General features: G+C 43.4%; 1 protein-coding gene across 2 annotated transcripts in view; it reads right to left on the bottom strand.

The window, feature by feature from the left end:
* Positions 1 to 13158, bottom strand: part of RPTOR (regulatory associated protein of MTOR complex 1) — a 145874-nt gene that overhangs the window by 100993 nt on the left and 31723 nt on the right. For both annotated transcript variants that reach the window (XM_080560980.1, XM_080560981.1), the window contains exons 4-5: positions 8162 to 8320; positions 2105 to 2251 (exon numbers count right to left, since the gene is read on the bottom strand). In XM_080560980.1, the coding sequence (XP_080417106.1) occupies positions 2105 to 2251; positions 8162 to 8320 (306 nt within the window). The remainder of the gene's footprint in view (positions 1 to 2104; positions 2252 to 8161; positions 8321 to 13158) is intronic.

Here is a 13158-nt window from a genome sequence, read left to right as displayed (position 1 = left end):
CATCCCAGCCAGCAGGTTGTTCTAGAACCTCCTCCTTCGTTTCTTCGAAGCCTACCTATTTCCAGACTAAATTTGTTCACGGACAAGAACCTATTTGTTCTTGTGGCAACATTACTCTATGAATCCTTCTCCCTCCCGTAAGCTTCAATGAATTTGTACACGCAGCCACATCTTCCCCCTGCCTCCGCTCTATCAGATTAGGAAAACAGCAAGCTCCTCTAATCTCCTTTCAGTAAGATGGGCTAACAATTATCTTGATCACCCTAGCAGCCCCTCTGAGTACCACTTCCAGTTTTACTTCACTTGTCATGAATTCGGCCAATGCAATGATTTACAGCATTCCAAATTCATTGCCATCCACATTTTGTATGACTCTGCAAGCACTCTTCTATCTCTGTTACCAAGTCTTCTGCTTTCTATTAATAAAAAGCTGTTATCTCGGTGAGTTTTCAGTAGCTAATGAAGTCTAAAGACACAGAATGGGAAGCTGACATACAATCTGAAAGTATTTTCATAATCAAATTAACCAGTAGTTTTAATCTATGTTGCAAAGAGAATAAATACTAGAACAGTTTCCCTATGTAACCTCACATATTTTGACAAAATAAAAAAACTGAGCAAATAAAATTTATTATTTTTGTTGGAATAAAGACTGACATTATTACTTGGGCTCATCCTTCTCATTGTAACCAACTGCCCTTGTACCTGGTTTGTTTGACTTACAGAGGGGAGCTTTTCCTGCACAAGCTTCACCTGAGCAATTTATCTGCCAGACAGCAGCCACCAGCAGCCGCCTTCCTTCCAGAACAGCTGCAGTCCTTCTGGAGTCCAGCAAGAGCCAAGGAGAAAAAGAAACTCATACCAAAAGCAGGGAAAGGGAGAGTAAAGGTTTTTAACGTGCTTAGGAACAGAATGAGAAAACAAAAGAAAAATCCAAAAGGGCTTAATTTTACAAACAGAAGAGAAAGACTGCAAAGAATATTGGAATGGAAGTTGTAGGCTGATAGAAAATCTTGAAAAAGGAGAACAGAATATGAGCACCAGACATTTTCTCTGATGACCTTAAAGGACTGTAACTTTCAAAAGGCATCTATTACCAATACTATCGATCCGTGCATAGCAGTTTCATGTTCTTCCCAAGCCACAGACGTCGGGAAGATTCTTATCTTTACAACGTACAGTAAAGTCACTGATTGAAAAGAGAAGGACTGATGAAAAGACCTACATATCTCAGGCGATTAGACTGGTTTCTGCCAGCAGAAAAATATTTCTATTCGCCAAAAAGTCACCACAAAAGCATCTTCAAAAACTGGAATTTAGAATGAAAGGAACTAGAGCCAGGGACATTAGTAACTGCTTGAAGGTCACACTCACGACAGTCAGTTGCCTCATTAATTAATATTTCTTCCTTGAAGTTTTTTTTTTTTTTTCTAAATTCCATGTCTTAAAACTACAAGAGCATTAAAAGTTAACCTTTAAAATATGTGCTTTCTCCAGAGTGGAGCTAGCAGAAGTATCTGGCACTGGAGAATCTTGCCATCCCCCACGTTGCTTCACAATGAGTCCTGACTTCTTACCTTCCACTCTGCATTTCAGATTTACTTTAATAAATTTAAAAGTAATTACATTTGCAATTAAAGGCACCTTTCCATTAGAAACACATTCAGCTTATGAGTTCTTTGATACTGAAACCATCAGTGACAACCCCTCTGTGCATCAGGTTTATCTAATTTGGTTTTACATTCGTACATTTCACTCCACAGCACAAAACACCAACTGCGTCGAAATACATACCCAGGTACTAGACTTCTGCATCTAAAACAAAAATGTTTAGTTCACCTCAGCATTTATCTCAGCAGAAAAGGCCATTAGGGCACTAATTCATTCTGTTAACATTACAACATTCTATTAACATTAAATTCAAACTTTAATAAGATGGCAAACCAAACCAGAAAGAGCGGAGTGGCAAAATTATTTGCAAATTAATGTGGCTTTCAACATGGTTTTAAAAGTATTTTTTCAGCTGTGTATAGCAAAACGAGCTTAAACTTAACCCTACAGCACAAACAGAAACAAAATCCCTTGCAATAGACTGTGATCTCACCTCCAACTCTTGCTCCCTCTGTAGTGCAAATTGTTTGAATGACTTGACAATAAGGCCAGCATTAGAGCAATCGTAGACAAAAATGGAAGGACTGCCCATCCAAGTCTGCAGGTCATAGATGGATAGAGGAATATACTGAGTATAATTCTGTAAGAAGGAAAAAAAAACAAACACTGGAGTTACACAGACAGAAAAGCAACAGCACTTGCATTGGTTAGATAATAAAATACATATGATAGTTCTGAAACCATGAAATAAAACCTTGATTGAACACAGGGCATATTGATCAAGAAAAAATACCAGTCAACACCTACTAGTAAGGACTATGAATCCAATTCCAATACAAAATACACATCATATTTCATTGCGGCATTGTTTGAAATGCTAAAAAGTTTAAAAGAAAGTTCTAAAACTCAAGGAGTGCTTTGATACGCGCAACCAATTCCAACCAGCATTTAATAGTCCAGTTTTATCTCAAATTTCTGCAACACTGATAAAGGATGTAAACCAGATGTCTTTAATTTAACACAGAACATCTTAAACTGAATACTCCATCAATAAATCAAGACTGATAATTAAGACTACGTAGCCCATCAGCAGCTGCCCCATCTTAGTTTAATGAGATGCTTCATGATTTTATTACAGCCCTTAACTTCTCTGCAACTTTCAGAATTAACCAATAAAATTAAAACCGACAAAGCCTGCCTTCAGCACAGTGAATTGCCAACAAATCAGTTTCTGTAAATATGAAGTATTTTGTTCCTTCTCTGCCACTTCAACCCAACCAAATAACTGGAGGCAAGAGCTTCTTATCTAAAAAGAGGACCAAAAATCAGGCTTAGAATTAGCTATGAAGGGGCACACCCCAAGCTCTGTGGCAGAACTGAAAATATAAACTAAAGGATTTTTCTGCCATTTAAACCCATGAATAGTCACTGCCAAACGTACAGTGGCTGACTGCATAATCCTCCTCATCTGCAGCCAGAGGGCAACCTGTTCATGTTCATACAGCATTAAACTCTGCCCGAAACCAACAGTAAAAGCTGTGATGTTACTATTAACATCAGCAGGATGATGGATGGGATCATAACTCCCATTTAAATTCAAGAGACTTAAAATAGCTGTAATAAAACCAGTAAACTTTTACAAAAATCAAATTTTCAAGGACACATATTGGCGTATATAAAGACAGAAGTGATCATAAACTGTATGTTAGGTAAGGTAGGAAATACTAAGTCACTTCAAAATACACTTTTGCCCATCTATAAAAGTTTGTGTTGTTTTACTAAAATTAATAGCAAAAAATCATTGTAAAAGTTTTAAGGAGTTAGGAGCTTTGCAAATTGTTACAGGAAAGGAAGATGCATACACTTCGCATTGCCATGGACCATTTCTAAGGACATCGCTAGTTTTAAGCCCATTCCAATCACACTAAGTTGCGTATAAAAAACCTGCTCTGCCATACGTAACTGTTAAGATTTTATGGACACACATTGTTTTAACTTTAAATTTATAACGCGTGTTGCTACAGTTAAGGAGTATAGCCCTGACTAATACTGAGATATTTCAAACCAGCAGAATTTTACGCTCCAAGTTTACTGTGGGGGTCCCATACAACTCATCAAATTTGCTAATGATATATAAATCAGAGAGTTTGAAGAAAAAAAGGAGTGATAAAAGAAATAATTTTCTAGCATGGTTGCTCAAGGTCATCTTTTGATGCCTGTTCTTGCTTCTGCCATGCTGGGGCTGTGAGTACCAAAGAACTTGTTTGTACGTTTTGTCCTCAGCATCGACTTTGATTATTTTTTAGCAAAAAAAGTTTCTGCTCTGTTAACACAATTGCAGAGAAGTTCCCCAGAATTGCAGGATAAACATGTTTGAAGTGGTTCGTGATTCCTTCATTTTTAAAATAAATAAATAAATAAATAAACAAACAACAATCATGCTAGGATTTTGTTAGAAAACAGCAGCAAGCAAAGCTACAGAGAGCACTGATCCCTACTAACACAGCAGCACTCACAATAAACATGACACACTATTGCACCGCCACAGGCTGGCAAAACGCCAGAAAATGCCAAATTAACCCCTTCACCAGGACCGTCTCAACCCTTCCTTTGTACAACAAGGCAGAGCAGGAAACCTACAGCAAAAGAACCCGATTCCGTAAGTAAGGACTGGCTGGCAATGTGGGAAAGGAGCTGCTGGCTTATAACCACGAGCCAGGACGACGTTCTCCAGCACGGAGGCAGGCTGCAGCTTCTGGCCCTGGCTCAGCCAAACACGCGGTGTTTCAGCGGAGCTGTGGCCAGGCTGAGGGATCTTCGAGTATTTCCAGCAGACTTAATGGGAAGACAACGATGATGCACGCTTTGTGTCTCATACCGTTACATCAGCAGCAGAATTTGCGTCTGCCGATGCACACACTTTTTCCCCACGAATTTACAGAGCTGAGGCCATTTCTGAACGTGGGTTTCCAGGGGAGAAGGAAGGGCTCGGGGAAGAGGGGCGGGCGCCCTGCCTCACTTTCTGACGTTCTGAGCAGCGAGACACAGCCGGAGGAGCGCCTCGCTACCGGCTTTTTCTACAAAACGTAGAGAGAAGATCAGGTATAAATTCCAACAAAATGAACACAGATGAGTATCAAATTATTTACTTATCACTACCTCCTTCATCTGCCAGGCTAGATTAAACATCAGAAGCCCTGGCTTACTTCTTAGGCAAACCTTGGAAGATGAAGGTAACCACAAAGGTATTTATACTACAGAAAGCAAACCTCGTCAAAATCTATAAAAATTGAGTTCAGTGAAAACCTGCCTGTAGGAGAGAAGGCAGGTTTGGTTTTTAAAGACCAAGTTAATTCAGCCACAAGCTTTTCGAGTGCCTTATGCAAATCGCACCGCAGCGCTTCCCCTTTCGCACTCCTTTCCAGGAGCGTTTGAACTCTGTTTAACTAAACAAAGGGACTGGGATGGGAAGCCGAAGTGCATCAGACTACACGACGCTTCCTGAAGGTTTTTTATCTTTTTTAATCTACATATCAGAACGTACTGTTTAACCTCTCCTGAATACAGTTCTGCCAGGCAAGGAAGGCTTCCTACGATCCACAGAGATCAGCTGCAACTCAGGGTCTCCTCTGGCAGGGCAAGGAGGCAATCTGCTAATTAATTCTGGGGCAGAGCTGCAACTGCAACATGAGAGGCAGCAGCGCAGAGCAGGGGCACCCACCCGGGCTGCTGTGCTCCTGGGACACCTCTGACAGTCCAGCGGTCCATCTGCCAGGCCGTGTCAATTAATTGAATCAGTTCCACGAGCAGATACTTTTTCGGAAGAGTAGAGAATAAAGCATATGAGAGAAGCATTCTCCATATATTAACATTTTAAAACATCAGTTCAGCCAGAGAACCAACTGTGCAGGGGCAGAAGCTTAAATTAATTTTAAAATACCAAATCTTGAGAAATTATGGAGAAGATATTAATGAAGATCTAACACTGTGCGACCTTTCTCCAGCATCTTTGCAAAGTGCTCCTGCACCACTGCATCTCTTTGCTGTCTCTGACAGACTGCCTGCACATGTTGGGAGCTTTAACTAATCTGTGGTGCTACAGGAAAGATGCTTATGAGCAGCCATGCCCTCCTCCCCTGGCTGCCACAGATGTCCCCAGCCCCAGCCTGACTTGCTTGGGGCATTCAGACAACACCGCGACCCTCGCAGCACCGTGAGCGTTACCAGAGCTGGAAGCCACAGCCTCCAACAGAAGATGAGGAATAAAACTAAGCGTTGTGACAGCAGAGGCAGGATTTCCAAAGATGTCTGCTTGTTAGGGGAGACAAGGGTGAAAAGAGGAACACTGATACTCAGTTTCTCTAGGTTTCTAGGCTCTCTGATGGTAGCTACGAACAGCACTGCAAAGCTGCTTTCACTTGTTCTTCCCTCGCAGCAAACCAGCGTGAAAGAGGATCAGGTCTGCTAATCCGCACACCCCAGAAACCTCCGGGAGCTGAGCCGCGCGGCGCTGCGCACACCCGGGCTGCAGGAGGGCACGGAAGGCAGCGCTGGCTGCTGGAAGGCTCTGGGAGAAGCCTGTCATCGCCTGCCATCAGCCTGTAACGATTATTAGGGGGGAAAAAGGAAAGGAAAAAGGAGTTCTACCAACTGAGAGCAAAAGTATATTGAAATGTTTGGACAGGCTCTTGGAGTTTTGTTGCTGCCTTTCATCACTGAACGAAAACAGACATTACACCCTCTTCGTCCCTCTTCCCTACACGTTCCCGCAGCACCCGCACTAGACCCGGCTATCGGCCCGACCAGCCCCAGTGCCCCAGGTTCTGGGAACGTGAGAAAGGTGCTCGGCCCAGCCTCACGGGAAGGCAGAATCAATCCAATAATTTTTATTTGCTTGCAAATTTGTATTTGTTCCCTAGCTGAGATGATCTCAAGGTCCCTTTCAGGTCTGCTTTCCTGCTATTTTATCTGAGACTTCAAGTACGTGCATGAGCATTTTAAATCTATGTTTAAAATGTCAGCACAGTCAAATCTCAGTACATCCACTATTTCAATTCAAGACGGCTGTAATACTGATCCTCATTTGGCCCTCTGCTGAGACCTGAGACTGAATTCCTCAGGACTGACTTCTAAATACTGGTGTTTTATTTTTCCTTTATTTCCTTAAATTTAATTCTTTGCTTAAATGAAAAAAGTTCTATTTCTGATATTCTAAAATTTCTTAAAAAAAAAAATACTTGGTAACATGCTGCAAAAATTACTAAGTCTCAAACTTACCCGTCAATTTTTATGACAATTAGTTTTTTTTTCCCCACAGCCTGTAAGATAAATCAGAGAGACCTCCGCTCCTAATCACCAGCGGAGTCCACACCACACTCCCCCAGCTGATACTGCAGGCAAACTGGCAAATACCCAGTAAGCTCTTAATAAAGCATTTGGCACAACACACAACTTCATTGAGCAGTAATTTCCTCTTCTTCCATGTGTAACACATTCTGCCCGGCGTTCTTACTGGCTTATTTATTACCCACTGGTTGTTCAGTAAGAAGAAGGTCGCTCCTATTTGTTCTGAAACACCAAATTCAGCTTCAAAATAATCGTTTAGAATGGTGGTCTGAATACTAATCAAGTTTCCAATATAGATGCACCAGAATAAAGTGACGCCCTCTTGCACTTTCTCCCCTTCCCTTTCAAAGTATTATTGAATGCTCATTCAATTAATACATGGGAAGTATGAGAAAAGAAGTTCAGCAAGTCCCCAAAATAAAATAGGAGCAAATCTGTGCAAGTCCTCTGTCAGCTGGATGGGCTTTTCAGCTACGAGCAGTACCTCACAATTTCTTAAGACTCCGTTCTAAATCACTTACCCTTAATAGACACTAAATAGCTTAACTAGAGGGAAAGCAAAGTACATTTACGTCACACCAGGTAGCACCAGAAAGGTGTTGCACGGGTTCTACATGGCTGTACAAATCATGGCTAAGCAGGAGCAGCAAAAGTCTTTAAAAAATGAAATATACCTATTGCATTGTACTTAGAGGTTCCTCAGTACTCTTTGCTTCAGAACTACACTAACTGTATTATTGATGGTCCTCGTGCATTATCCCCATGGGGTTGGAACAATGGCCATTCAGAGGTAGTTGAGATTTGAAGTAAACTTCATTGTAAGAACTTATTATTAAGTGACATAAGGCAGCAAAGCCAAGTCCATCATGGACCTTCCCTGCTTGCTCCAGGCACGGCAGCAGCGGGGTGCTACGTCTGAAAGCAGAAGAAGCATGAAAGCAGCTGGCTCTGCAGGGTTCTGCAATGACCCTTGGGGAACCTGCGAGAACACCTCTCCTGCCCCGCCGCAGGGCAGGGACAGCCCGGTTGGTCTCCGAGAACTTCAAGAACACGGAGAAAGCAAACAGCTGTCAGCGCGGAACCCAGTACCTGTGAACACAGGGAAACCTCGAAAATCCAATCGTTCTCTACCAGAAGACTGCAAGACTTTGCAGAGCAATCAAAACGCTCCCTCTGGTTTTAACGCTGCTGCTCAAAGACGCACCTTATTGAAGACCCAGATCTCCCCGTTCACTGTTGGCCTGGGGACGCCATGTCCGTTGTAGTGGAAAAGGACCCGCTCTTCCTTGGCATTCCGACGCAGAGACGTGCACAGCTTCTTAACTTCATCCACCGTAGGATCAAGGCTCTGCTTGTACCTGGCCTAGTAACAGAAAATACAAGAATCATTTTAAGCGTAAAACCAAAACTATTTAAGATGCAGGTACTTACTTAAGGCAGAAGCATTTATATAAATTGGTAAGCTGGAAAAAAAAAAAAAGTAAAAAACACATTTACTGGAAACCTGAATACACAAAATACGCCTGCTACGTGGTGTGTGGGAATACGCACACACAGAGTAACGGCTGTGTGTGAGTGAGCGCATCACAGACCTGGGGTCCGATCCATTCCCCCGGGGCTAAACAACATGCAAGGTGTTTGGGGAAGGTCAGAGATGTTTTAAACATCAGTCGGCCTCAAAAATAACCCTCTGCAATTCTCTAATCATCACATTCATACCCTGTACATCTCCAACTGAAAAAAAATCACTCCTAAAGACAGAAAATCGTCTAAGTCGGGTACACTGCGAACCTCAGGCCTCATACCAAATTGTTCCTTCTGTCCCACCTGGAAAAGGGACAAGGCTCTCACTTCGAGCCTTACAAGGAACAAAAAGATCAGAGGGAATAGCAGAGGAGAAGCTCAGATACCTGCCCTGTGTGGAATAACAATCATAACAGCAGCCCCGTGCTCTTCCCAAGCCCAGACTAGCTCGCTCTGTGGCATAAATATATCCCCTTTTATTAAAAAGGTAGATATAAAAGAAGGTCGACCAACATCTCAGCAAATACGTTAAACCTACGCAGCGTTCTGCCATTTCTAGGTGGAGCCACAGCAGTCAAGAGGCTACAGCTCCTGGCAGGAACCTTCTCGGGGACGGGGACGGGGCCACCGAGCCCACGGCAGAGCGCAGGAGCCCAAACGGTGTTCCGGGCACTGCAGTTCCTCCTTGCCTCCCAGCAGTTCAACGCCAACCCTAAGCAGAGCTGCCTGAAGGCAAAGAAAGTGAAACTGCAGCGAGGCTCAAGCAGACGGAAAAGGAAAATGTAAATGAGCTCCGCTTTCCACTCCCTTCACTCTTCACTTGTTAGCAGCGCTGACAGTAACGCAGCATTTCTAAAGCTCTTAATAAAGTCTCTACACTTCAGTACCCTCACCTGTTTTTCTTGTATACCTGTACACACACATGCAATTTAACACAGCACTGAAATTTTTAAGTTAACTTCTTAACTATTAGCTGTTAAAATCAGGCACCCGGTTATTCCAGACTGCATGCACCTCCACGCTAATGAAGATGTATGAATATAATTGCTATTACATTTCATAATCTCACCTCTAATACTTTATGACAACAGCACTGTCAAGATGAAAATGCATAAAGTTCCAGGAATTTGCTATTCAGACAGCTGGGTAAGAAGAGGGCAAAATGATCGAGAGCCCTTGGTAACTGACCCTTGCTTTCTGAAGCAGCTGATACTCGGTATTGTCACAGCTTGGGCTGGGGACGCTCCGATATTGTTCCGAACTACACCACTCTGTAAGCTTGTAAATCATAGCACGCCGCTATGTTTGGCAGGGGGGGCGACAACACCGTTCAACGAACCCAATACTTCAAAAACATTTTTACTCAACTAAGTTCAAGATGCTTCTGTAGTAAGCTAGTTTGTCATACTCAAAAGTGCATTTTTTTGAAGCAAGGCCAAATAATAAAAAGTCTTTCAACTGTCCTTTGAAAGATAAAAGCCTGTTTCTCCCTCTCTTCTCCAGACGTGCAGAGGGAGACTGAGAATCCAGAATCACAATGGCTTAAAAAATTAAAGCTGATGCATTAAATAAAGAACCAGGTTTAAGAGTAGGACAACTGTCACAAACCTCTACAAAAACCTGCCATTGAGAGCCTGTTTGTAAATCAAGGTCTCAAAAGTCAACGCTTTTTAAGTTTTCTTCTATGACATGCAAAGGTAAGAAAGTCTTAAAATATGATAGTAAAAGAGAATGAATAACTTTATTTCATATAAAATTGTTTTGCTTATCTATGCAGCTTGAAAAATAGATATCATGCTGTTCAATTAATATGCGGCATCTCGAGTCAATAGGCAAGATGGGTACGAAGAATGGTGTCATTTACATGATTACGGCCATGGAGCAAAGCAAGCACATGCAGAAAAAATATTAAGAAAGAGGCAGTGATCTGACACGCTCGTTCCTTCTGGGGACTTGCTCGCTAAGTAAAGATAAGAGGCTGTATTAATCTTAGCACAGCCCTCCCCGGCCCCCATCTTTCTCTCGCCTTTCAGTGTTGTTATCAAGGTGCTGATGTGCAAAAACGTGCACCTTAAATCACGGTCCGCCTGCTGGCATCTTTACAAGACACTATAACCGGAGTGGTTGGCAATTTTTCAGTTCCCTTTTTTTTAAGGGGAACGGGCTCATTGGAACACTCCTCACGTTGCTTTAGCATAAATATTAAATGCAGCTCACAATTAATGGAGGTGAATTCATACCCTAAAACTAAAGGCTGTAGATCTAAAGACCCAAACTGTAAACATATCATTTTCACATAGAGAAACACACGGCTGAGAAGAATGAAAAGGAGAGGAAGGAGCCTGTAAATAAGCAGACAATCACCGACCTGTCAGCCGAGGACTTTCAGGCATGACTTTATTACGCATCATTCACATGCATAATACAACAAATAGATAACCGAGTAACAAACTAGACCAGATTTTATTTATTTATTTATTAAGTAACATCTTCAAGACTTTTTTCATTGGTATGGAAAAAATACCAGGCAAGTAAATGCTGTAATTACAAGGAAAGCTCAGGGTTTGTTCAGCTGATGGCGGTGTGGGATGTCGGCTGTGGGGGAAGAGGAGCAGCTCACTAGTTCGTTTGACGCTCCGTGGGACAGGGTGCTATTTTTAATAACTGCTAAAAACCAACGTAAGGTCTCTTTCCAGAACAAAATGACAGAAGCCGAAGGTCCCTGAGAAGAACATAGAGAAAGCATGGAAACCTTTGCTGCGTGCCCACCACCACCTCCGACCGCCCCGGCCGGACGCCAGGCTGGCCGAGCACAAGCTGCCAGGTCTCCGTCCCAGCGCTGGGGGCTTTCAGAGCTGAATTAAACGTTACCGACAGAAAGGCAGCTCGCAGAGACGCAGACCAAAGACATCATCCCAAAAATTACAGCTCAAGGCTTGTTTGTTTTCACAAACCCGCCACTGTGTCGTCACACGCTTTGTACCTAGCGCTGTGTTAAAAACGCAACGCAGAAAGGCCCGTTCCTAGACAGCCTCAACTCCACTGCCAGGAGCCCTGCTTATTTCGCAAGAAGGAAACCTTTCAAAAGGGGAAGGCAGGCAGGAAAACAGAGACTGAAGAAGCATTAACTCCAGAGAGTTCCCACCTCCAGGCACAGTCACCTGTAGCACAAAAGGCGCGAGCGTTTTTTCCCCTGCAACGTATATATGTGTTTTTATTTTTTTTATGACAAGGCAGGCTAAACAGCAAACTTGGAGAGGAAGCTACAGTTTGCATGAAAATGACAAAAATAGTATTTTTCCCTGCCATGCTTTTATTCTTAATCTTTTATTTAGCAGAGGCTTTACAAATGCTTACAGATTAAGGACAGTGGGCTACTTTCCTGGGGGAAATGAAGGACGTCTTTAGCATGATGCACATTCAGATAACGTTGGTCATTTACTGCTAAGCAAGGACAACATGTTACTGTGTAACATTTCTAACTGGAAGATGTTAATATCATTAATTAATGAGTTTTGGGTAGTAAAAACTTAGAGAATATTTTATAACGCCATCAATATCAATGAATAAATAATAGCTAACCCCAGGATCCTTAAAATATGTAGAACCCTCCCTACAGTAAAGTAAAATATTTTCCTTTTAAAACTACCAGACTCGGAGAGTTTCTTCCAGATCTCTCCGCCCAGGCCCCTCCATTGGCTTTGTGCCCCACGGAGGATGCGCCGCACACCTCCACGTGCCCGTCTCCAGCGGGTCTGCACAGCTTTTTCCAACTATCCCGTTCAGTCTGCAGTTGACCAAAGCACATTATCGTCTCCAAAATTTGCTAAAGGAAGTGACAGAAAGATTACTAGACCTTTGGCAGTGTTAAGATTAAGCAGACCAGAACGCATCCCTCCGCACTCGCCAGCACACTCCTGCCGGCAGCCCTGCAGCATCCCGGCCCCCGCGAGCTGACGCTGACCCAGGAATTTACCTTTCCTGGTGGAAAAGCCTTTTCAAACACAGTTTAAGCTGTCATATGCACACTCCACGTTTTAGAGTCACTGCCCCTGTGCTGAATCTCCTCCTGTTGTCCCCCTCCTCCGCATCCTCCCGTCATCATTCATGGCTATGCCCTGCCGATGTTCTGCTGCAGCCGTCCCCTCCTTTCCTTTTCCAAACAGCTGCTTTGAAGCAGTTAGTGCAGGACGCAGCAGAAAGCCTAACCCACCGAACGCTGTGTTGGGCTGAACCTCTGTGACTTGTTGATACCCCCCCACACACACAAAAAAAGGCTTTATGCCTCGTTTTTCCCTTGTTTTCCAGCTATCGACCAGTTCCAGATTGTTCCTGCACCTGGAGGCCGTGCTGGCCCTCCCTGCCTTCTATTACGTGTCGATGAGAGATATTTTGTGGTGTCTGGCGAGGAGTCCTTGCTTCCTGGCGCAATTACCAGCCAAGACAATCCCGACTTCGATTCCCCTGCAGATGATGCCCAGCTGTAGCGGCTGCTCCCAGCTGCTGCTGCAGCCGGAGCGGGAGAGCTGCCAACGCCTGACTGGAGAGCGCGATGGCCGGGCACGGAGCTGCTGACGGGGATGTCGGCCGCGTCTCCGGTGTGAATTTGATTTTCCGATCACCTCCGCGTCTCGCTGAAGAGCTCCTGTCAAAAGCAATAACTTTGTGGAGGCCTGA

The sequence above is a fragment of the Anser brachyrhynchus genome, assembly GCF_964034855.1.
Source record: "Anser brachyrhynchus genome assembly, chromosome: 18".
Taxonomy (NCBI): domain Eukaryota; kingdom Metazoa; phylum Chordata; class Aves; order Anseriformes; family Anatidae; genus Anser; species Anser brachyrhynchus.
This window is presented reverse-complemented; position numbering and strand designations above follow the sequence as displayed.